We start from the raw sequence: 24242 nt of genomic DNA, 5'->3' as shown, positions 1-24242 counted from the left end.
AAATATTTATTAAATCAAAAAATATTTAGTAAATAGTATTTAGTTTTCAGTTATTTTGTATTTTTTATTAAGGTGTATATGTTGTGTTTTGTTTTTGTTTTGTTTTTTTAACTATGGACGTAAAGTCTGTCAATAAAGATTGACTGATTGATTGAATTATGTCTATCATGGGAATAAGTTGACATGACTTAAAAGGAACGGGTACAACAGAGTCACTTTTGCAGTTTAGCAAAACTCAGTATTTATTGTTCATTTTTGTAATTAAAATGTCAAACCAACTTTGCAAACTGAAAAACATGTCACACAAAACGTAAAAAAATGAAGGCAACAGATTGCCTCAGTTACTGTGAGTGCTGCTTAACAGCTAAAGTATAGTTCTTCTGTTCAACAGTGTGTTGTTAGCGGAGGCCAGGAAAGCACTGTTAAAATTCAACTAATATTAAAATAAATCTAAATTCCTAAAGGCAATATGTACTTTTGAATATCTGAATAACATTTGATTAATTACACTGTAAGCTGCTGAAACTGTAAAATTCTACAGTGTACATATATTATACCATTGTCCTGGTTCTGTTATGTTTCAATACTTGCTTGGTTAAGATTCACATTCAAAACATCATAAATTTCTTTCAGTTAGTGCAACAAAAACTGAAATAAATGCCTAAAGATAAAATAACATACTGTGCTCATCACAAACAAATCTATTAATTCACAAGATGACAAATCATCTCCCCAACTCGTCATCATCTTCATCAGAAAGGTAGTTTGTAAAACTATTTCAGAAACAGAAGAAGACGAATTCTGGATTGCTACTACATTGTTTTTTAACTGAGCAGACGTGCAGCAAAATATTCCTCTCAAAAAGTTCAGCCATTTCTGTACATATTACTTACCTAACAATTACTCCTTTCAACAGTTCTGAATTCTTCATTAACTCCTTCATCTTAAATTTGAAAGATTATACTTCGTTTTCGATTATACTCCCATTTATTTCTATTGAGAACTCCAGTAGATTTTTTGAGTGTGCACTGTAGAGGTCATTATGATAAGATGAGATCTGATTATTCAACACCTTGTATGTGAGGAGCAGGATTTTGAATTCAATTCTGCATTTAAAAGGGAGCCAATGAAGGGAAGTCAATACAGGAGAAATCTGCTCTCTCTTTCTAGTCCCTGCCAGTACTCTTGCTGCAGCATTTTGGATTAACTGAAGGCCTAAAAAAATCTTATTTTGGTATCTTTGGTATTTTGGAAATATGGTATCTAACCAGATTCTTACTCTGGATGGCATTACCTTGGCCTCCAGTAACACTGTGAGGAACCTTGGAGTCATTTTTGACCAGGACATGTCCTTCAATGCACATATTAAACAAATACAGTGGCTTGCAAAACTATTCGGCCCCCTTGAAGTTTCCCACATTTTGTCACATTACAGCCACAAACATGAATCAATTTTATTGGAATTCCACCTGAAAGACCAATACAAAGTGGTGTACACGTGAGAAGTGGAACGAAAATCATACATGATTCCAAACATTTTTTACAAATAAATAACTGCAAAGTGGGGTGTGCGTAATTATTCAGCCCCCTTTGGTCTGAGTGCAGTCAGTTGCCCATAGACGTTGCCTGATGAGTGCTAATGACTAAATAGAGTGCACCTGTGTGTAATCTAATGTCAGTACAAATACAGCTGCTCTGTGACGGCCTCAGAGGTTGTCTAAGAGAATATTGGGAGCAACAACACCATGAAGTCCAAAGAACACACCAGACAGGTCAGGGATAAAGTTATTGAGAAATTTAAAGCAGGCTTAGGCTACAAAAAGATTTCCCAAGCCTTGAACATCCCACGGAGCACTGTTCAAGCCATCATTCAGAAATGGAAGGAGTATGGCACAACTGTAAACCTACCAAGACAAGGCCGTCCACCTAAACTCACAGGCCGAACAAGGAGAGCGCTGATCAGAAATGCAGCCAAGAGGCCCATGGTGACTCTGGACGAGCTGCAGAGATCTACAGCTCAGGTGGGGGAATCTGTCCATAGGACAACTATTAGTCGTGCACTGCACAAAGTTGGCCTTTATGGAAGAGTGGCAAGAAGAAAGCCATTGTTAACAGAAAACCATAAGAAGTCCTGTTTGCAGTTTGCCACAAGCCATGTGGGGGACACAGCAAACATGTGGAAGAAGGTGCTCTGGTCAGATGAGACCAAAATGGAACTTTTTGGCCAAAATGCAAAACGCTATGTGTGGCGGAAAACTAACACTGCACATCACTCTGAACACACCATCCCCACTGTCAAATATGGTGGTGGCAGCATCATGCTCTGGGGGTGCTTCTCTTCAGCAGGGACAGGGAAGCTGGTCAGAGTTGATGGGAAGATGGATGGAGCCAAATACAGGGCAATCTTGGAAGAAAACCTCTTGGAGTCTGCAAAAGACTTGAGACTGGGGCGGAGGTTCACCTTCCAGCAGGACAACGACCCTAAACATAAAGCCAGGGCAACAATGGAATGGTTTAAAACAAAACATATCCGTGTGTTAGAATGGCCCGGTCAAAGTCCAGATCTAAATCCAATCCAGAATCTGTGGCAAGATCTGAAAACTGCTGTTCACAAACGCTGTCCATCTAATCTGACTGAGCTGGAGCTGTTTTGCAAAGAAGAATGGGCAAGGATTTCAGTCTGTAGATGTGCAAAGCTGGTAGAGACATACCCTAAAAGACTGGCAGCTGGAATTGCAGCAAAAGGTGATTCTACAAAGTATTGACTCAGGGGGCTGAATAATTACGCACACCCCACTTTGCAGTTATTTATTTGTAAAAAAAAATGTTTGGAATCATGTATGATTTTCATTCCACTTCTCACGTGTACACCACTTTGTATTGGTCTTTCACGTGGAATTCCAATAAAATTGATTCATGTTTGTGGCTGTAATGTGACAAAATGTGGAAAAGTTCTAGGGGGCCAAATACTTTTGCAAGCCACTGTATGTACGATTGCTTTCTTCCATTTCCACAACATCTCTAAAATTAGAAATATCCTGTCTCAGAGTTATGCTGAAAAACTAGTTCATGCATTTATTACTTCCAGGCTGGACTACTGTAATTCTTTATTATCAGGAAGTCCTAAAAACTCCCTGAAAAGCCTTCAGTTAATCCAAAATGCTGCAGCAAGAGTACTGAGAGGGACTAGAAAGGGAGCGCTTATTCCTCACATGCTGCCCCCTCTTCCTTGGCTTCCTGTTAAATCCAGTGTTGACATTGAAATCCTTTTCCTTACATACAAGCTCTGAGACGCATTTTTTCTAAACAGATGTGGCTTTTGAATTCCAAAAACACGCGGAGTGAAAAATTGGTACACCAATGGCCTATTTAGGGCTATTTACACCGACAGGCTAGTGGTTTAGTCTTCAGCATGTGAAATGCATCCTCGGTTGGGCTAAGATCAACTTCTGGGTTGCTTTGGCTGTATGTTTAGGGTCATTGTTTTTCTGTATTATGAAACACTGTCCAATCAATTTGACTGCATTTAGCTGGATTTGAGCAGAGATAGTCTCTAAAAACCTTGGACTTCATTCATCTGCTTCTGTCCTGTGGTTTTTTTTTTCTTTTGTTTTTGCAGCTTAAGGACGGCTTGTTTCACCTGCAGGGAGAGCTCCTTTGACCGCAGGTTAACTTTTCACAGAAATATCTTCCACATACAAGCACCACAACTCAAATCAATTTCAAGACTTTTATCTATGTATCTGATAGTGATATAAGGAATTGCCTACATATGCCCACGAATAAGCCTTTGAGTCCAATTACCTTTGGTCCCTTAAAAAATAGGGTGGGACATGTTAAGGAGCTGAAACTCGTAAACCATTCATCCAATTTGAATGTGGATGCACTCAAATGAAACCTGAGAGTCGACACATGTCTATATCCATTATATAACTATAATTGGAATGGGTTTCAGTAAACAGGTAACAAAAAAAACAAAAAAAAAATTGTGTCAGTGTCCATACACAAAAGGTGACAGCTGCACATTATAGTTGTAAACTTTAAACTCAATCCATTTAAACATCAAAGCTTACTGTCCCACATCATGATAAAAGGAAATCACTGCAGTCTGTTGCAGATCAAAGTTAATGAATGTGACTGACTGAACAGTTATTCTTGGTGTGTGAATTGTGTTTCCAGGTGTTGGAAAAAGATGCAGCAGCAAATAAGAATCAACAATTGATAACAGAAGGAGATCCTGGGAACGTTGAATGAACTGCATATTAAAGGGCCCAGGTCACGACCCCTCCATCACTATGCTAGCAGTTAGTATAGGTTGCGGTGGCATTGTGGGTTATGGGCAAATATCTCCACTACGGGTTTTCAAACAAGACATACTTTCAGTCTAATTGCACTGCCATCAACGTAAATATGATACTTGATATTTGGCTGGGCTGCTAACGTTGGCTGTAGCTCAGGAGGCAGAGTCCATCTACTAATTGGAAGGTTGGTGGTTTGATCTGTGGCTGCTCCAGTCTGCATGCTGTCAGATTCATTTTATGAGATGGAAGACAAATATGCCTGAAGTATATTTTCTTAAATTTATTAAGCAGTTAAATGGTTCAAGTTAAAAACACCATGTCTCTTAGTTTGTTCAGGAGACCCAGAGTTGTTTTCTTGCAGGTATCACAACCCAACACCCACATTGGAAAGATATCATTTGAATGTGTGAGATTAGATAAAACATAAATGTGTTATGAGTTTATTTGTAATATAAAGTAATGAGGTTCATAATTAGACATAACAAATATATTCTAACAATGCCCAAGGATCTGTGGAAAAGACATTGATACCCCTAGTTGCTCTCTGATCATTGGAATGTGTAGAAAAGTAGAGTAGAAAGTGCTATATAAGAACCAGTCCATTTTCCATTTATTTGCCTAAATACAGCTTTACTTAATTAGTTCACACTGCTTCTGCATTTGGATTTAGTATACCTGTTAAGGACCAGATGATTTTTATTATGTCCTGAAACATAAAAGTCTGTCAACAAGAGTCTACTTGTACTGTTGTCTTTACACATTTTACAGTGAAAAAAAAACTATGTTAAAATAAGGTTTTATGTAAACATTAATGCACTGCCACTTTGGCAGCATCCATATAGCTGTTTGTTGATTTGTCATCATTTTCATATTCTGAGGCGTTTGGGCTGCTTTCACTGAGCATATTTATCTATATCTGTTTTGTTTTTTGTTCAAGTAGTTGGTGGGTACTGAGCTCTTGCTTTGGATTATTTACCTGTTGACTGGCATCTCCTTCCAGTACCGTGTTGGAGGGCCCAGTCTTTTTTCAGATGCGTGACTTATGTACATGAACTGAATTTAAAGCCATCACTGAAAAAGTTACGAATAATCACATCCCTTCCTGTTAAGAGTTCTTCATTCCCACTGTCACAGAGTGCTGCTCATTGGAAGGTCATCTGATTGCTTTGGCTTTCTCTCTAATATTGTAGGGGTAAAGTGCTGTAAATTGGTGCTATATAAATGAAACACAAGTTGTACAGAACTTGAGCGGGGAAATAGAGTATCAATTAGAGTTTTCAGAAGAAAAAAAATGAATAAACTGCTGTTTAAATGTTAAACCACAAAAATACCTTAAATGTACATTAACTGTTATGAAGCTGACCCCAACTTTAGGTGGAATTTACTTAAAATGAGGTAGTAAAGACTAATATCAGTTTTTTTATGGATTTAATTTAAAGTATAGATTATGTGTGTAATTTTTTATATCATTATACTTTTATATACAAACGTTATGTAAAAGAAAGAAACTGTCACCTGCATATGAGTAAATCGATTAAATGTCAACTATTAAAAATTAAGTGAATCTGAATAGAGTAGGATGAATGCAATAGTTAAAATGAATCAATACCTAAATCATTCTAACTCTCAGAATCCTTGAATAACAGGCAGAGGAGGAGGAAGAGGACTGACAGCAGCATTAATCTTTCTTGCCAGCTGATTGTCTAATTTCAGTGTTTTGCAACCCCTCAGCTGTGGCTCCCGTAATAAAAACAAAAACAAAAACTATATAGGGAAAAAACACTAAGATTGACGACTTGTGCAGCTCTTTCTTCCACTGTTTGGTCTTGGTTTTCCTGAGACAGGACAGTAGTGGCCCCTGTGTACCAAACAAAGTTTTGAAACCATTTCTTGTAGTCTTTTTATCAACCATACAAAAACCTGGAATTTTAACAGGGGTGACTGGAATTTCTAAATGTGCTATACATCACTACGGCATTTAATCATTAGTAATGATTATTACTGGAATTATAAAATTAATATTCAACCGACTCTTTCTCCCATAGTGTGTCTGTCTCCCATTGTACTGTCTCTTTTGGCTTTTTTCTTTTTCCATCACCCCCAAACGGTTGGGAGTTTTTGCTTCCCACTGTTGCCCGTTGCTTGGTCACAGGACGGGGGGTCATGTGACTGTTTGTTTCTTACTAATATTGCTTGGAGCCAACAATATAAAGCACCTTGAGGCAATAGTTGTGATTTGGTCATATATAAATTAAATACATTATAGTATTCAGTCTAATTATTTTTATCCATCACTCCAAAAAGGTGCAGTTTTGATGAATGATTACTGCTATTGCTTAAAGATACTGAGAAAATCAATTTAAAATATATCTGATTTTGGATTCATTTAAGTAAAAACCACTGGACAAGCAAGAAGTCAATAATGGAAATGTGTGTTTTGAATGAGTCGGAAAATAATGCGTCCTCCACAGTGAGTACTGCAATCTGGTGCTTTATTTGAAGTAGTGTCTATTTAAATCTTACCATTTTAACAGGATCACAGACTGAGTGTGTCATCTCTCTGACAGGCCTGTGCTAACGCACGCACGCGCACACCTGCAAACAGTGGCTTCCTATCATTTGGGGGTGCTCAAAGTAAAAGGTAAAAAGGAAGCCCTCACTTTGCTTTAAAGTCTGGTTAGAAGGCTCATTATGAGGTCATTAAAAAAGGGTAGCTAAATAAAATTAGACACATTAGATTTATGATTGTAAAAAGCAGTGTAGGCGATGATGGACACTCCAGTGTGTATAATTGAAAGGTTGAGGGGGCTGCATGTCCCACCCCAATGTCAGTGTAAATTAATGTCCCCATCTATAATAGACTCTTACACAAAATACATTTGTAAAGGCAGTTTGTTAATTAATCCACTTTTGTTGTGACTTTCTATATTTCATCATAATAGAGTATGCACAACAATTTATACTCTTGGTATGCAGCTCTATTTACATTTAAGTCTAGTCACAAATATATAGAACTGCTATAGAATGTGTACAACTACAGCCATATAAGTCATAAATGCAAAGGCCAAATGCAGTACAAGGGCTTTCTACATATACACAGTGAAAAGAACACTGCAGTGCAAGTTTTATTTTTTTCTATCCTGTACATGTCTGTGCTTTCTGAAACATCAGGTCACGTATCTGTACCCAGTACCCTTTACTGCTGTTTGTCAAAACAGATTAAAAAACTGTTATCTGCAAAAATCAATTAAATGCCCCACAGTCCCACAGACACCATCTCCAAGAGTCCTGATCAGGATTCAAGCAGTAAGCAGTCCTCATTCTCAGTGGAAGGAAGCATGAGCTGTTGCTCGTAGTACAGACTCTTGGCGTAGTTGATTTCTTGGGATATTTTGATGGCGAGGCTCTCGCTTTTCACATGGACCTATGGAAGGAGTGTCAAAGAATGAAAACACTGAAGCTGGGAATAGACAGAACAATTTGAATGAAAACTGGTCCTATAAGCCACCAGTTACTGAAATCAGAGACCTAATTTGGATGACTTCTTATAATTTAAAATTACATTGATTTTAAAAATTCAGCTGAAGTGATTGAAAAAAAAAAACCTAGTTCATGAAGGTTCAGGATTAAAGAAAGTTATTTTGGTCTTCTAACCCACAACTTGACCTCGGTTGTTCTAGTTAACAACAATGTCGTGATCACATTATGTAGGAGGAGAGCACGTCTAAGACCATGAATTTTGTATCTGCAGGCTTTCCCAAACCATTATTGTAAAGTGTCAAACTCCAGTCCTGGAGGGCTGGTGTCCCCAACCTTTTACTTTTTTTGCTGCAACACACCTGAGTAAAATGAGTAGGTCAAGACTCTATAGACTTGACTGCATGCTGACAGCTTTGAAGCCCATGGCGGTCTGGGCAGCCCAGAGTCAGCTGCCATAAAAATATCTGTGATTTTGACCAGGGTTGTCTCACTACTGTGAAGTGACCAAAAACCAGAGTGAAAATGCTCAAAGAGACGATTGTTAGAAAGGTGAGAGTAGATCTGCAATTGGACACAAATTATTTAGGTTGGAAGGGTCTGCATCAGGTTTGTTGAGAGTTGGAATTATCACAGCTGTTTTAAGAGGTAAAGGAAAAAAGCAGAGATTAGGGAAGAATGAATAATGTCCGTTATTAAAGGAAAGAGTAAGGATAAACAGGATTTAGCCTCCTGAGTGGGAAGTGGGTCAAGGCAAAATTCTGACGTGAACCAGGGAGCAGAGTGGATAAAGGAGACACTCTGAGTTTTTAAAGAAGCAAACATATCCAGAAGAGTTCATCAGGAGCAGATAAATTGTCTCTGCTAGGCAGACTGTCGATTACATGGGAGAAAGCAGTTATATCACTGTTCTTGATATTGTGATATCGAAATGGGAAAATTAGCTTTCTCCAGACGGTGGATGTGCTCTCCCTTAGCACGGGGTGAGGAGTTGAGTCATTTGGGAGGAGTTCACAGTAGAGCTGCTACTCTTCCATATCCAAAATAGCCAGTTGATGCGGTTGCCTCCTGGGTTCCAACTGGAGGCCACGGGGTAGACCCAGGACACACTGGATTGGGAATGAAGTGTTTTTTCCCAGATAAGGTAGAGAAGGTGGCTCACTGCTTAGGCCTCTGCTCCCACGACCCAACTTCAGATAAGCAAAAAATATAGCTGGGGGATTTCTTGTTTTGTTATTTCAGATTTTAACTTTCAATGAAGTGGTTTTATTGAAATTCTAGAACAATGTGCAACAATCATAATGCACAACACAATGCATCTTTTGTAGTAACATATTTTCATATCATATTTAACATTGGTTTATTTTAAGTGTTTTTCTTTGTTGTCTTTTGGAGTATAGTCCAGTGTTCATAATGCACGATTCAAGTGCTGCACAGTTTAATCATTAATGCTGAATGTGATTATTGGTTTCAAATGCTTTTGTTTAGAGTTTTTCACATCCTTCATTAAATAGTTCTCAAATTTAAACTGATATCAGGGCTCTCGAGTGTGACCAATTTGGTCGCAAATGCGACCATATTTTCAGTGGTGCGACTAAAAAAAAATCTTTGGTCACACTGAAGCGACCAACTGTTTGAGTGAAAAAAAAAAAAGTCACCGCAACTCTGAAAGTCTCTGTGTGGTCAACAACAGACACACATTATGCCCCTATCGTGGTCTAAACCAATGAGAGATAGTCAGGGGCGGGACCTCTTTGATTGTCCGTGGTCCAGATGTTCCTGTGGTCCTTCTTGTGCACGTTTGAAAGTGCAGGCAGATAGAGGGAGGTGAGTAGCTTGAATAAAGTGATATCGATTCATTAAATCCTGAATCGACTTTTAAATATAAATGCATTTTGCCAGAAACGCCAGAATCTCAGGTTAAAGCTCACAAAACTATTTCAACAACCACCAAACAGTAAATGAGAGCAGGTAAACGGATTCCACACAAAGACGTAAACACAGAGCGGACCCGACGCATCAGAACCAGCTTTCTCTTTCTTGGCTCTCTCACCCGACAGCACATACATGGACACGCTGTTGGGGCTGAAAGCCGACAGCTCTGATTCTGATGCGTCGGTTCCGCGCTATGTTTACGTCTTTTTTGTGATAGATTCTGAGCTGCAGGTTTTGTCTTTCTCCAACCAAAATTCACTGAACCAGCAGCAAAAGAAGATCCAAACTACGATTCACATTTGATAAATTTTGCCACTCGTTTAGTGGCTATTAAGATGAAGTCATATTCTTAGTCACCAAACATACTGCAGAAGTTGTTCAAAGGGAAATTTAGATTCTCTTTTTCTGCTGTAAGCCATCTTGAGGGGTGTAGTTGTTTGAATATGACACAGGACACAAAATAAAAACATAGTGGATTGGTTTCTTCTTCTGTGAATGAAATCTTGTCTGCATTAGACCAAGCAGAACAAATAAAAGCCAAACTATTTGCTTAAAAAGAAAGGAGACAGTATTTTTGTCTAATTTGGATCAATCAAATTGGAACAATCCAAAAATGTCTGTGAAAACTCACCATGGGCTTCTGGTGGGAAGGACCAGGAATTGCCACACCACTGCTAGTATTCTCAGCCTTCTTGGTGAGTTGCACATATACCTTCCCATGATCCTTAGATACCAGACAGTGGTAGAGGTCATCGTATTTGACCTCCAGAAAGATGGCCTCACGATCCACGAAGTCACCTGGCTTCAGGAAGTAGACAACTTTTGAGGAGATGAGTACGCAGTAGGTGTCGATGGGCTCAACAGCAATGAAGCTGGTGTAGGAAACAAAACATTAAGCTTTGCTGAATCTGCAGGCAATCAACTGTAAGAACACACAATGAACTGAGTTACACTCACAACTCGGAGTGAATGTTGTCTGTGAGGTGGAACAGTTGCTCCTGACCGTCCGCTTGTGTGGCTGAGTATCGAGGCAGCAGACCCTGGGGTCCCTTACAGCAGCGGGGCTTCCTCACACGCTGCACAGTGAGCCTGAATGACATAGCAGCAGAATGTAAACACTTCAAAGAACAAGAACGAGTCAGGATATTTCAGTTTTAAGAACATTAGACAAAAACTGCCACAACAATGAAGCTGTGCCTTAGGGTCAGGGAATGGGTCCTGACTGTCAATTGCGCTTATGCGCCAAACGATGGTTCAGAGTACCGAGCCTTCTTGGAATTACTGGTGTAGGAATGTTTTGCTTATTTTAGAGTTTAGGAATGTGTTAGATAGGATATAGAATTGTGAGACACTGACACTGCCCTGGATATAAATAAAGGCCTGACTGTGTCATGAACTTAGGAGACCCTCCCCCAGTTTGAACTGTGAAAGTAAGACAAAGAGGAGTTAATGTTGAGTGGAAATTCCTCAGGGCATACCTGGGTGGGGGTCTCAAAGTTTGTAACTTGATAATTGTGGTCTGGAAGGGAGATGGACTTTTATGACCGGCAGGGAGTCACGTACGCAGAGACACACACACACACAGTGCTTAAACTGTTACACTCACACATCCACATGCACACTCACTCACGTGCACTCACATAGACACGTGGGTACGCGCACACACAAGCACTCACGTGCTCGTGCATACACACAGAGACAGAGTTTGCAGCACACCGTGGGGGTTTTATGATGCGGTCACTTCTATAAAGCTGGCTGTAACTAACAAAGGGGTGAAGATTGTTGCAGAGGGACACCGGCCTCGTCTTCCCTTCTAGAAGTGCATGCTTAAATGAAGATGAATAAAGATGAATAAAGGTTTGTGAAATAACTACTGAGTTCCGGTGCCGTTTCTGGATGCTTCGACGAATAAAAGAACCAGGGCAAAACTGATTTCGTAACAGTTTTGGTGCCGTGACCCGGATTCGCTCGAGGCCCAGAGAGGATGAATTGGCAGAGCTGAGATCGTAAAACAAGGCGAACAGAGAGCTAGCTCACATGATTAAAAGGTAAGCACGACCTGTTTATTTTCGAACCGTGCATATTGTTTAAAGCCTAAATTATCTGTTCGCTAAGTTGAACGTATCTCAGTGTAATTTCACTCAGTATGTTAAAGAAACGGTGTTTGATCCGTCTTAGTTAGTAGTTAATAGAATCGGTGTTTCATCCGAGGCGGTGTGTGATCCGTCTTGGTTATTAGGAAAAAAGTGGCGGTGTGTGATCCGTCCCCATGCGTTAAAGCAGGAAACGTGTGTTACTATTAGTTAGAAAGCGGGGCTGAAAGGCCTCGTCGCCCGGCTGATTGCCGGGTGTGTTCCGGGCTTGGTAGCTCCACCTATTCTCGGACGCGGGGATAGGACCTGTGGGACAGGAGATTCCAGGGTGGTTACCTAGGGAACTGGGGACACCTTAAATAACTAAAGCTAGGTGTTGGATCCTAGTCGCGGTTGATAACCTGCATGAGAGTGGGGGCAAGTTGCTTCGTTAGTCAGAGTTCGACTACTTGGCTCACCCCACTGACTGCAGCGTTTGTAGATTGCGTAGTGTGTGTGAAAGCGCCGTTAGAGTCGGCGTCTCGTCTGAAGTATGGGAGTCAATTAAAGTAACAAAAAGAATTTGGGTCTAAAAGTGTGTGTTTGTGGTGTGTAGAAATTGCGGCAGGAGGCCGTGTCGCGAATTGTTGCAAACTGTGAAGTCAATTGGGGGGTTTAATTTGGTTTTATTTTTTATGGGGAAGAAAAACTGCGGTATCCAGTCCGTGGCGCAGTTTGAATAATTCGTGAGGCAAATGTGGTGCGATCTGAAGATTGTGAGCCTAATTGTCCTAGTTAGGTTGAGGCGTACAAGAGAGGATGGCACCTGCTCTTTGTGCTGATCAGGGCGTTGTCCTGAATCAGCAGAGGAAGTGTCTCACAGAAAGTTTGAATGGGACTGTGAGAAGCATGAGGTGTGTGTGAGCCAGCCTCGAGGGGCGGGTTCACAGGTGGAACAAAGGAGGAGTAAAATGTGTGTGTGTGTGTGTGTGTGTGTGTGTGTGTGTGTGTGAGTGAGAGAGAGAGAAAGAAAGGTGGGGGCGAGTGACCAGGCTGTGTGTGTGTGAATTCCTTGATGACAAAAGAGGGAGAAAAAAGTACATTAGTTGATTTCCTGTGAAATAATAATAGTCAAGAAATCAAAGTGATCAACTAGGAGAAAGTGAACTAAAATAAATAAAGAAAACTAAACAGTGAACTAGTGTTAAGTTAATGATAAATAAATTGATAAAATTAATAGTGACATTTAAAGGTGACCAAGTACTCAAGGATGGATGGAATTTGATTGGACTGGATGAGAGCTGTTGGGGTGAAGGGAAAATGAGCTTGGAGGAGTGAGTTAACAGGTTAATGTGTGGGTGTAAAACAATGAGGTAAAATAATGAAAAAAAAAATAAAAAGTGTGGGAGTGTGAGTGGGAAATTGTCTCCAACTGAGGGAAGCAGTGACACTACAGGTCACCTTCTTCCCCTGCTGGACACAAAAGAAAACATAATTTGGAGTGTTGTGGATGAAAATAATTAACAACAACATCAAGAAGATTTTTTTGTGTTTGCGGTTGAGAACAAATAAAAATTTCATTTTTGGGGTTTAAAGTCAGTACAGTTCAAAACGGAATAAGCAGAGATGTGTTGCTTTAGGAGTGATTAAAATATCAGCAGTCACAGTGAATAATGAAAGTCTCTCAGTCTGTCGATTACAGGTGGGGAACGGACCTGGATCAATTCTCCACGGGCGGCAGTCGGAAGAAAATTCTAGGTTAAGATCATTAGAAATAAAAAAATAGAAACACCCAGCCAGGATTTTGGCTGAATTGTTTTGCAGCTTCCCGTCCTCTTCCTGAAAAAGCGAGCTCCAAGGAAGCTAATTTCTCCCTGAAGACACAGAGTGCAGTTCCAGAAGCACAAGCATGAACATCAACAGTGGACAGCAGTCCAAGAGACAATACCAGAGTCCTGAGCAGAGAGGTCCAGCAGCACTATGGGCAAACGGCATCAGAAAGAGAAGATCCATCATCTTGATTGGATGAATGGAGATGCGTTTCCAGCATGCTGCGAGTTCACTGTGTGTGAAGGACTTTTGAGAAGATTGTTGGAGTTTGACATTTGCCGTGTTTGGAGCATGATGGCAATGAAAGAGACAGTGGGAGCATACATGGGACAAAGCTGCGATTGGACTGCAAAGTGGGAGAGAAGAACGGAGAGAGAGGACCAGGTCAGGACAGATGAAGGCTGTTTTAGTGTGGGGAATCAAATTGGGTTAAGGAATCTGGGGAGACAAACGACTGCCTTGAAGTGGAGGATTGACAAAGTGTCCAGACCACCACAAAAGGGGGAGGAAGACAAGCACTGAGGTATGCAAGAGTACTGTTAGAGAAAAGGAAAGGCAACACCACACATGCACATGATATGCACTACAGAGAATACAAAATCATACATAAAGTGTTACACATCAAAAGAGGGTATTTGTAGAAGGGGTTAATAACACACAGCGTGGTTGCCGATGGTAACCTGCAAGCACTTGGGGTTTAGCTGTGCCTGACTATGACAGAGATTTTCATTTAGACGTTTCTGAAACAAAACTTGGAGTGAACAGAGTTTTGTTTCAGAAAAAAGGGGGAAGGTACATAAAAGAACGCACAGAAATAGAAAATGTATTAACCCTACTAACACACACACACACACACACACACACACACACACAATGAAGCTCATTAGAATCAAACACAATTTTAAGTAGGCAATACTGTTACCATCATCCTGTCTGGTTTATTGAGTGGGTTGAGAAGTGATACATAGACAACTGAATTAGTATTATTTTGGGGAACATGATAACAGGGGTGAACAGAATCCTGCAGCCAGAGTTTAAATGAATAAAACTAGCAGATTTTTTGTTTTTTTGTTTTGTTTTGTTTTTTGTTTCTAATGTATGGGGAAGGTTTTACCATGGCACCAAGTCTTAGACTTGGTGTGTTTTCACCTATTAGAAAAAGAATATTCTGGGACAAGTCCTAAGACCGGGCTTCTGTATTTTTATTTAATTTTTGTTTTTCATTTTGATCTGTTATTTTTATTTTTTCTTTTGTTTTTTGAACAGTGCACTGGGAGTTTTGTTTGGTGGTCTGGAAGGGAGATGGACTTTTATGACCGGCAGGGAGTCACGTACGCAGAGACACACACACACACACAGTGCTTAAACTGTTACACTCACACATCCACATGCACACTCACTCACGTGCACTCACATAGACACGTGGGTACGCACACACACAGGCACTCACATGCTCGTGCATACACACAGAGACAGAGTTTGCAGCACACCGTGGGGGTTTTATGATGCGGTAGCTTCTATAAAGCTGGCTGTAACTAACAAAGGGATGAAGATTTTGCAGAGGGACACCGGCCTCGTCTTCCTTTCTAGAAGTGCACGCTTAAATGAAGATGAATAAAGATGAATAAAGGTTTGTGAAATAACTACTGAGTTCCGGTGCCGTTTCTGGATGCTTCGACGAATAAAAGAACCAGGGCAAAACTGATTTCGTAACACTGGGCAGGGTGCTTGAGGGTGCTCCACCTGAGGACTCTTTTGTCCTACTGGGAGACTTCAACACTCATGTAGGCAACGACAGTGTGACCTGGAGGGTCGTGAATGGGAGGAACGGCCTCCCGGATCTTAACCCGAGTGTTGTTTTGTTGTTGGACTTCTGTGCAAATCACAGTTTGCAGCAAAAAATTTCTGGCACAACTTCACTTGCTTCCAAGGTGCATAGAGAGGATGAAAGAATTCACAAAGCAGGAACTCCAGCAACACTTGAGGGAAGATGAACAACTTTAATAATTGACCAACGCGTTTCGGCTTGTGGCCTTCATCAGGGTCATAGTAAAACATTCTAAAAAATTGCTTAACTACAAGACATTCAAAGACCCTATAGGTGACAAAACCATTGCCATAAAGGGCTTTATCACATGCAGAACTAAAAATGTAATCTACATGATACAATGCCCATGCAATAAAATATATATAGGAGAAACATCCCGCCCTCTTAAAGATCGAATTAATGAGCACAGAAGTTTGATCAAAAGGAATGATTTAACCAGCCCTGTTGCAAGACACTTCAATGATAAACATCCAAATTCACCATTATTTTTCCTAGGCATAGAAGCCATTAAACTAAACCAAAGAGGTGGCAATATAAATTTTATCCGGAAAAAAAGAGAAGCATTTTGGATATTCCGTTTTAAGAGTCTGCACCCCAGCGGTATGAATGAGGATTTTTCTATCAATGAGTTTTTATGAACCACACTTTTTTTTTTTTAAATCCTAATTTTATCAGCTAAATTACTCTCACATGAGTAATGTTTATTCAATTAATCTTATTTTAGCCAAAGAAGAAGTAACGTTCTAGACATTTCATCTTAAGTCTACACTTTAAGTCTAAATTTTAGAGATTTCACATTTTAGAGACATAAATAAGGATCTGATTGATTTTGTAATCATATCACCAGATCTGCAGCCATATGTTCTGAACACTCGGGTAAAGACAAGGGCTGAGCTGTCAACTGATGAACACATGGTGGTGAGTTGGATCAGATGGCAAGGGAGGATGCTGGACAGACCTGGCACACCTAAAACGTATGCCTCTGCCAGGCATACAGGGGCCACCTATGGCAGAACTGTAACAGCATTCCGAGGGAGACTGGAGACGTTGAGTTGTAAATTTGATCCAGGATGTTATGGAAAGTCTCATTGGAAAGTGTACATGCTGGTAGTACTTTAGCAGGAATCTCTTCTTGATTCTCAGCAGGGCTGAAGATTGGCTCCCACATACCAATGGACCATTAACAACTGACATTTGAAATGATCTCGCGTGCCAGATAAGAATGTAGGTCTAAATGGTTCAGAGAAGCCTTGGGAGAAAGTGCTGTGGTCAGATGAAACCAAAAACAACTTTCTGGGATCAACTGACCCATTTAAACCTGAACGAGAACCTCCCTCCCTCAGCTAGAACAGTGAAGACCTTCACTGGATGGGTCTTCCACCATGACAATGACTCAAAACATACCACCAAGGCAACAAAGGAGTGGCTAAAGAAGAAGAAGCACACTGTAAGAAGAAGAAGGAGATAAGAAGATCATTTGTAAGCTCCACTAAAGCTGTTTCTGTGCTGTGATGAGTTTTGAAACCTGACTGAAACTGTTTAAATAAACCATTCCTCTGCAGATGATCTGTTAGCTGTTTTACAGCTACTCTTTCAACCATTTTTAAGATAACAGGAAGGTTGGAGATTGTCTATAATTACAGAGTCTATAATTAGCTAAAACAGATGGGTAAAGCGATGGCTTTTAAGTAGTGGTTTAATAACTGCTAGCTTGAAGGTCTGTGGTACCTAGGTTATTAGTAGAGATAGGCATGTTTAAGAGTAAAGGATTGTAGATGGCAGGACTTCATTGAGCAGTCTTATAGGAATATGGTCTTAAACACATGTTGATGTTTTGGAATTACTGAAGTAATAATTACTGAAGTTGGAGAAAAAGAGTCTAAATAAATGTCAGTGATGCTGAAAGTAACTGTACTGTGCTGAAGAAAAATCTAAGGTTGCTATTATTGTTTTCAATCAGTGATGAACAGTAAGATGTTCTAGCTTCACAGGGAGCTTTTTTATAGAGTAACAAAGTATTTCAAAGCATCTTCAGGCTAAATGTAGATTGCACATTTCAGTTACATCTTTCCTTTTCAGAGGAGCCACAGTATCCAGACTTGTATGCACCAAGCATGTAATACTTTTAATAAGATAACTGACGTCTGGGGGCGTAGAGTTTAAGTAGCTGCTCTGCACTATGTTGGCACAAGGCATTGTAGGAGATAGCAGTGGAGGAATTATATCCTTAAACTAACTTTCACCACTATCAGAAAGACATCTACTGAAATGAAGTTTATTCCCCACTGCTATATAATCCATTATTGTAAAGTGCAAATGCTATTCTAATACGGCCAATAATTCATTCCACCCAACACGCAGAGTGGCCTAATCTGCCATGTGTGCACATGGTCAAAATATAAGCTGGTGCATGTTGAGGTTGAGGTTATATAATTCATTCATTCATTCATTCATTTATTTGTTCATTTCAGGCACAACAAAATACATATGTTGAACATAAAGTGCACAAAACAAAAAAAACCAAACAAAAATTACCTGAAAAATAAAACTGACTTTAACAAAACATCACTTTAACAAAATAAAATAATGTCTTGGATTCAAATACTACAGGGAACAGACTTAACCCACCTATGATTACTGAGACTAGCCATATCCCGGACTGTCTGGGCTGTCTCTGATGCAAAGTCCAGAGCTCCAGCCACCGGTTTGGTCACAGTACCAACAAGGCCTTTACCCAGGCCAGAGAAGAAGCCACCGACTCCACCCTCCGTCTTCACACCCTCCACTGTGGAAGTGATGATGCTCGTCATGCCTCCAATGATACCTGAGAGAGGACAGAACGTGTATTTAAAAGGATGTACAAACTTGCAAAAATGCTAGCTTCAAGGAGAACAGGCAGTGGGTCTTTAGTTTCATGGAGACAATCCCTAACTTTGTTATTTCATATGAGTAATGTTTCTGGTATATGGATGTTGTTCTGAGGCCTTTTGTGACCTCTTGGATGAGTCGCTGCTGCGCTCTTTGGGTAATTTTGGTTGGCCAGCTACTCTTGGGAAGGTTCACTAAGTTCCATGTTTTCGCCCTTTGTGGATAATAGTTAAAAAATTCCTTGCTCTATTTAACAGCACTTTTAGACTTTTCAAAATTTCCATAGGGGGCTAATAATTCTGTCATCATCTGTATGAATTTTGACTACTTTTTTTGCAATTGTATTTCAGTTGAAGATCAGCTCAAATTATGTAAAAAAAATCAATTCTGAAACACACACTTATTCCAAAGGGCTCAAATATTTTCTGTTAACAATGATCATTTTAGTGTTATCTTTCATTCAGTAATCTGTATCGTTTGATTGTAAATTTTTTTTTCAACAATAATTTGTTCGCCCCAGTACTATTTTAGCATATGGACAACAGTCAGAGTTTACATAAAATACATTTTTAAGGGTTTAGGAGGCTCTTCATTCAGACAATCATTAAATGAATCTTTTATCAACTAGCGCTATCATTACCCAGACAAAGAAAGGTTTTGAAGCTGTACCGTGAGCCAATCCATGAATCCCTGCTACCAGGTGCTCTCCACTGGTGGCTCCGTGGTATCTGATGTACTCTCGTTCATTCTGGTGCCGATTGTCCATAGTCTTTCCCAGCCCATCCGATAAAGTGCCTGCAAACTGACAAACAAAGCAGAGTCCCACCACACTGTAAATAGACTGGTTCTTTTATACACTGTTCTATTCTACTCAAGCACTTAAAACACTTTTCTACAACAAGTATCATCAAATGCATCCGAAGCTTAGCAATGCTTAGTAATGCTGCATGCAGACTTGAGTCGACACACTCACATGGAAGAGAAACACACCCAGATGTTGGTGCCTAAAAGCCATTGGGAAATGATTTTCCATGTGGCCCATTATAACCCAATGACAGTACATATGGAATATGACAAAACTCTGGACCAAATAATGGCCCAACCATCAGCTGATTAACCAAAACCACCTTCGCGCTTGTCAGCTACAGGGAAGGGGTGGAGGAGTGGGTTCAGGGTCTGGTGTCAGGGGAGGCTGACCCAGGCAAGGCAGCTGGAAAGTTGCACTCACCAAAAACTCAGAAAAAGGCGCAAATAAAGAACTCTTGACTTGAAACGCTTGTGAGGTGAGAACGACGGAGCTCCCCTACTTTCATGAAAACGCAACAAAATGTCAGCGCTTGGTAGGAAATACTGGATGAAGTAATGGACACATTTCATGTTTGATGTCAAAGGAAAGGTAAGTAAACTGTGAGGAGCAACTCTCACCATTAGAATCACAGGAAACTTTCACACTTCACATTTTAGGCAACTAAACAGAATCATTTCAGATTTAATCTACCATAATCTTAGAATATTTAATCAACGAAAACTAAGTAAAAGAATTTAGATGCCTAAATTATGACTAAAACTAAATCACGATTTGCTGTCATTGGCTGGCATTGTCGATTTAAAAGATATTATAGACCTAAACAACAAAACTTACTTTACTCTTCTAATGTCAATGTATATATTTGAGGCTTTATGTATATTTTTGATCATGTATGGATTTGCAGAAAATCCAAAATAAATTTGAAGTTGTGTACCCGAATCTGTTTTTTTTTTAATCTCATTAGAGATGCTGCACAATAATTCTAACCTGGAAAAAGAAAAGTTCAAAGAAATGATTAAAAGATGACATTCATACCTAATGACCAGGGTATATAAACTATATAAAAAATATCAAACAAATACAGAATTTCCCTGAATGTTGGGAATGAATAAAGTTTATCTGATTTTAACCAAACCTAAAAAGTGAGAAGCAACGTGAACCAAAGCTAAGATATACATACCTTGGCTGCAGAGTTGGACACACCGTGGGTTACACTGCGTATGAGACCACCCACATTGCCATGTTTGAAGAGTTCAGTCATGCCCTCAGAGACGTCATTGAGGAGGCCCATGGGGTTCCCCAGGAAGTCCACAGACCCAAGTATCTGAGCCGCTTGACTGATGAGCTCCTACATAAAGACAACATTGCACTGTAAGGCTCTGACACAAGCTACACTGTCTACCACAGCACATGACATAGTTGTCTATGTGATAGCTTGCAGTGGATTTTTTTTTTTTTTTTTATAAACCCGTTTTACTTTTTTATAAATTAAATGGCACTAGTTTTCAGTTTCCTTTCTTATTCTACTAAATTCTTCTAAATGAAATCTCTGTGCAAAATTCCTGAGCTCACCACATTTCTTTTTGTTTTGCTATGAAAATGGGATACAATAGCTGCAGCCTTTTATTGAAAGGTATGTAAAAATACAGATATGTATATGGAAATACAGTATATAAGGCAAAACAGAGGCTGTACAATTTGACAAAGCTTGAAAGTCTGTATTTGGTATTTTTCAACACAGCCTGAAGTGTCTTAGGCAGCTAGGGATGGGAATAAGAATCGATAAGAATGTAGTGATTCTGATTCCATTATCAATATTGCTTATCGATTCTCATTCGTTAAAAATTAGGGCTACTGTCAAGTCCAGTTTTTATCATCTTTTTTATCATCTTTTATATCTTCTTTGTTGTTATCAGCATTGTAGTGTATACAGTGTCCTATTCTCATTTCTTGCTCACTTGTGCCTTCTTGCTCCAGAAGCCCACTTCTCATCAGTGTGTCTTGGTTCGTCAACACCTGACGCGGGACATTATTAATCTGGGTGACGTCTGAGCTGGTATGGCTTCAGTCTCTCGCTCATATCAGAGGTAGGATTGGTTAGCATGGGGCTTCTAGCCTAGGGACCCTTACTTAATACAAATGCTCCAAAGGCAAATACAGTCTTACTACTATGCTAAGCGCACACACGCACACACACACACACACACACACACACACACACATATATGTAAATATATAAAGAGTGTCCCCTATTACCTCTCTGAAGTGTTTAAGGATGTCATTGATGATGATCTCCTGTGTCTCATAGGGATGCACTCTTGTGAATGGGTACATGTTGATGACTGCATCTTCAAAGCGAACTAGAGGAAAGCCCAGGGTACCTTTCAGGGCCTAAAATGACCAAAAAAAAAGGAAAAGAAAAACAAATCATGTAATAATATAAGGTAGTAGCATGGCAGCTCTCGGATACTTGAATTGTTTTATGCCACAAATGCAGAGTGCCTGCAAAGTCAGGCCAAAACCCAATATGGTGACAGCTGCAGTCCATAAAATAATCAGCAAAGTCACAATTTTATGGTGTGAAAACAATCTGATCAGACAAAACATTATAAGTATTTAATGTAAGAAGTGAAAAGCACTGAGCTCCTGTGACAGAATATGATGTTCTGGTTGGAAACCTTGTGTCCTAGATATCACCCACCTAAATATTGCTGCTGTTGGCAGCATCAGTGAGAGCTACACGTAACCGGTGCCTGTCTACTGTTATATCAATCCTTTAAGGTTTCATCTGCCTTACAAAGACTTTTTCAACTTTAAACAATTAATTTAGCTTTATTATATATAAAGATGCAAACTACTGCCATTTTTATACTTGGTTAGGTTAACCAAAATATATTTACATGTAAACACCGTATTCAGGAAAAGAGAAAATATTCTCAAAATGCTGAGCAACTGCTTTAAGAAAATAAAACCTTTGAATAGTTATGTCTACCATTAAGTTTTGGTTTTTGGACATGTTGCTCTCTATCAAAGACATTGCCACTTTGCATTATCAAAGTAATTTCAGACTAAAAGCTTGGTTATAAAAAAAGATCAGTGTCTGGTTACCTTGAGTTCAGCAGGCAGCTTGTGAGAGGTGAAGACGCTCAGTTTCACCTGAGGAAGGCTGATCTTCAAATTCTCAAAGTAGTACCGTTTTGGAGGTCCAGTGTCCTCATTGGGCTTGTCACGGAGGTTTTCATCCAACTTCTCCAGCTCTGGATAAGGATAAAAATGATGAGTTTTGCAGTGAGCCTCTCACCACTATTAACAATGATGCTGAAACAAAGACCCACCAGCATCTGTCTGTCCATATCCAAAGAAACTGAGCAGCTTGAGAAGCAGCTTCTCCTCAATTATGACAGTGAAGCGACGAGCTGTCACCATCAGGTGCTGTGTATATATGATGGTTACATCTTTAGTCACAAGATTCTGGTACAACAAAGCTATCTGTTTTCTAAAACAATATCAAGGTTCAGTTAAAAAATATCCTTTCTGACAGTTTCATCAATCTACTTTGCTACACCCAGTGATCACCCGTGAGGAGCACAGTGTGGTACTCACCTTGTAGAGGTCAGTAAGCATGAGGCTGCTAGGAACCTTGACTGAATTGACTTGCATTGCTGGGCCACTGTCACTTACACTGCTCTCACTGGAACTGGGAGTCACACACAGCATGACGGGATGAGTGGTACCCAAGAGCTGATTATCCACCTGATAACCACAATGTGACAGAAAAAGTACTTATAGAGTTAGCGAAACATTCACTACATATACAGTCCATCAGGAAAGCATTCACAGCACTTCACTTGTTCTGCAATTTGGAGTGTCAGACTGAATACTTATGTACATGTTATATTTTTATTTTCAGATTTACAAGAATTTCAAGCAAACTTTTTCACTTTGTCATTATAGGGTATGTGTGTAAAAAAAAATTTAAAATTTCAATCCATTTTGGAATAATATGACAAAATCTGGAAAAGGTTAAATGTTGTGAATACTTTCCAGATGCACTCATCAGACTCAAAGTACAGCAAGTTAAATAATTATTTGTAAATTTGCTCACTTACAATACAAAGATGGGAAATCTCTCATTTTTATGGCAGTTTAATTTTGATTCAAAAACATATTTCATAATAAGTTACAAATTGATTTGCATGTCATTGAGTGAATTAAGTATTTGAGCTAAAAAATGACTTAGAAACCTTTGTTGGCAAACACAGTAATAAGATGTTTCTTGTAGGATTTTGGCCCACCAGTCTTCACAAAAAAACCCACTAAGTCCTTTAGGTTTCTTGGCGCTGTTTGGCAACTCGAAGCTTTAGCTCCCTCCACATATTTTCTCCAGTACTGAGGTCTGGAGACTGGCCAGACCACTCCATGACGTTAATGTGCTTTTTCTCTGGCCTTTCCTTTGTTAGGTTATGTTGTTGGTATGTTTTGGATAACCGTCATGCTGGAGGACCCACTCATGACCCACCGTCAGCGCTCTGGCTGAGGGAAAGAGGTTCTCATCCAAAATTTTACCATACACGATCCCATACATCGGCCGCTTAATACAACAAAGTCATCCTTTACCCTTAGCAGAAAAACAACTCCAAAGCATCCATGCCTGTGCTTGACTGTTATTTATATAAAGTGTTTTTCTGGATTTTTGGTTCATATTATGTCTCTCTCCAACAAAATTAAACTACTATAAAATTTAGAGACTTTTTATTTCTTTGTAAGTGAACTTACAAATTCACAGGGGGATCAAATAATTATTTTCCCCACTGTACTTAGTAACATTGTTTTCTTAATTTTTAGCATGTATAACACATGAATGTAAAATGAAGCATCTTTTGCATTCATTTATCTATATTATCAACCGCTCTATTCCAATTCAAGGTCATGTGGGGCTGAATGTGTGTAAGTGTTAGATAGAAAGGATGTAAGCATAGAAAAAAGTGCCTGTATGAATGGCTGAATGAGGCAAGTTGTATAAAATCCTTTGAGTGCTCAGGTAGTGTAGAAAAGAACTATATAAGAATCAGTCCATTTCCCATTTACTCCACACGGAAAGGCCCCAGTCTGGACTCTAACCC

The 24242-nt window shown here is 39.5% G+C and overlaps 1 protein-coding gene across 3 annotated transcripts in view; it reads right to left on the bottom strand.

Annotated features, from left to right (window-relative positions):
* Positions 1-6775: 6775 nt before the first annotated feature.
* vps13d (vacuolar protein sorting 13 homolog D) overlaps positions 6776-24242 on the bottom strand; it is a 115203-nt gene continuing 97736 nt past the window's right edge. For 2 of the 3 annotated variants that reach the window (XM_019349809.2, XM_019349810.2), the window contains 10 exons: positions 22723-22872; positions 22455-22551; positions 22228-22376; positions 21376-21510; positions 20300-20467; positions 18981-19113; positions 18072-18267; positions 10671-10802; positions 10345-10585; positions 7594-7725 (listed from right to left, as the gene is read on the bottom strand). In XM_019349809.2, coding sequence (XP_019205354.1) covers positions 7594-7725; positions 10345-10585; positions 10671-10802; positions 18072-18267; positions 18981-19113; positions 20300-20467; positions 21376-21510; positions 22228-22376; positions 22455-22551; positions 22723-22872 — 1533 coding nt within the window. Of the gene's footprint in view, positions 7726-10344; positions 10586-10670; positions 10803-18071; positions 18268-18980; positions 19114-20299; positions 20468-21375; positions 21511-22227; positions 22377-22454; positions 22552-22722; positions 22873-24242 lie in introns of all 3 variants that reach the window. The other variant, XM_019349808.2, reaches the window with a different exon arrangement.

Source organism: Oreochromis niloticus, linkage group LG20 (genome assembly GCF_001858045.2).
Source record: "Oreochromis niloticus isolate F11D_XX linkage group LG20, O_niloticus_UMD_NMBU, whole genome shotgun sequence".
Classification (NCBI taxonomy): Eukaryota; Metazoa; Chordata; class Actinopteri; order Cichliformes; family Cichlidae; genus Oreochromis; species Oreochromis niloticus.
Note: the sequence above shows the minus strand (reverse complement) of the source record. Positions and strands in the feature narration are given on the sequence as shown.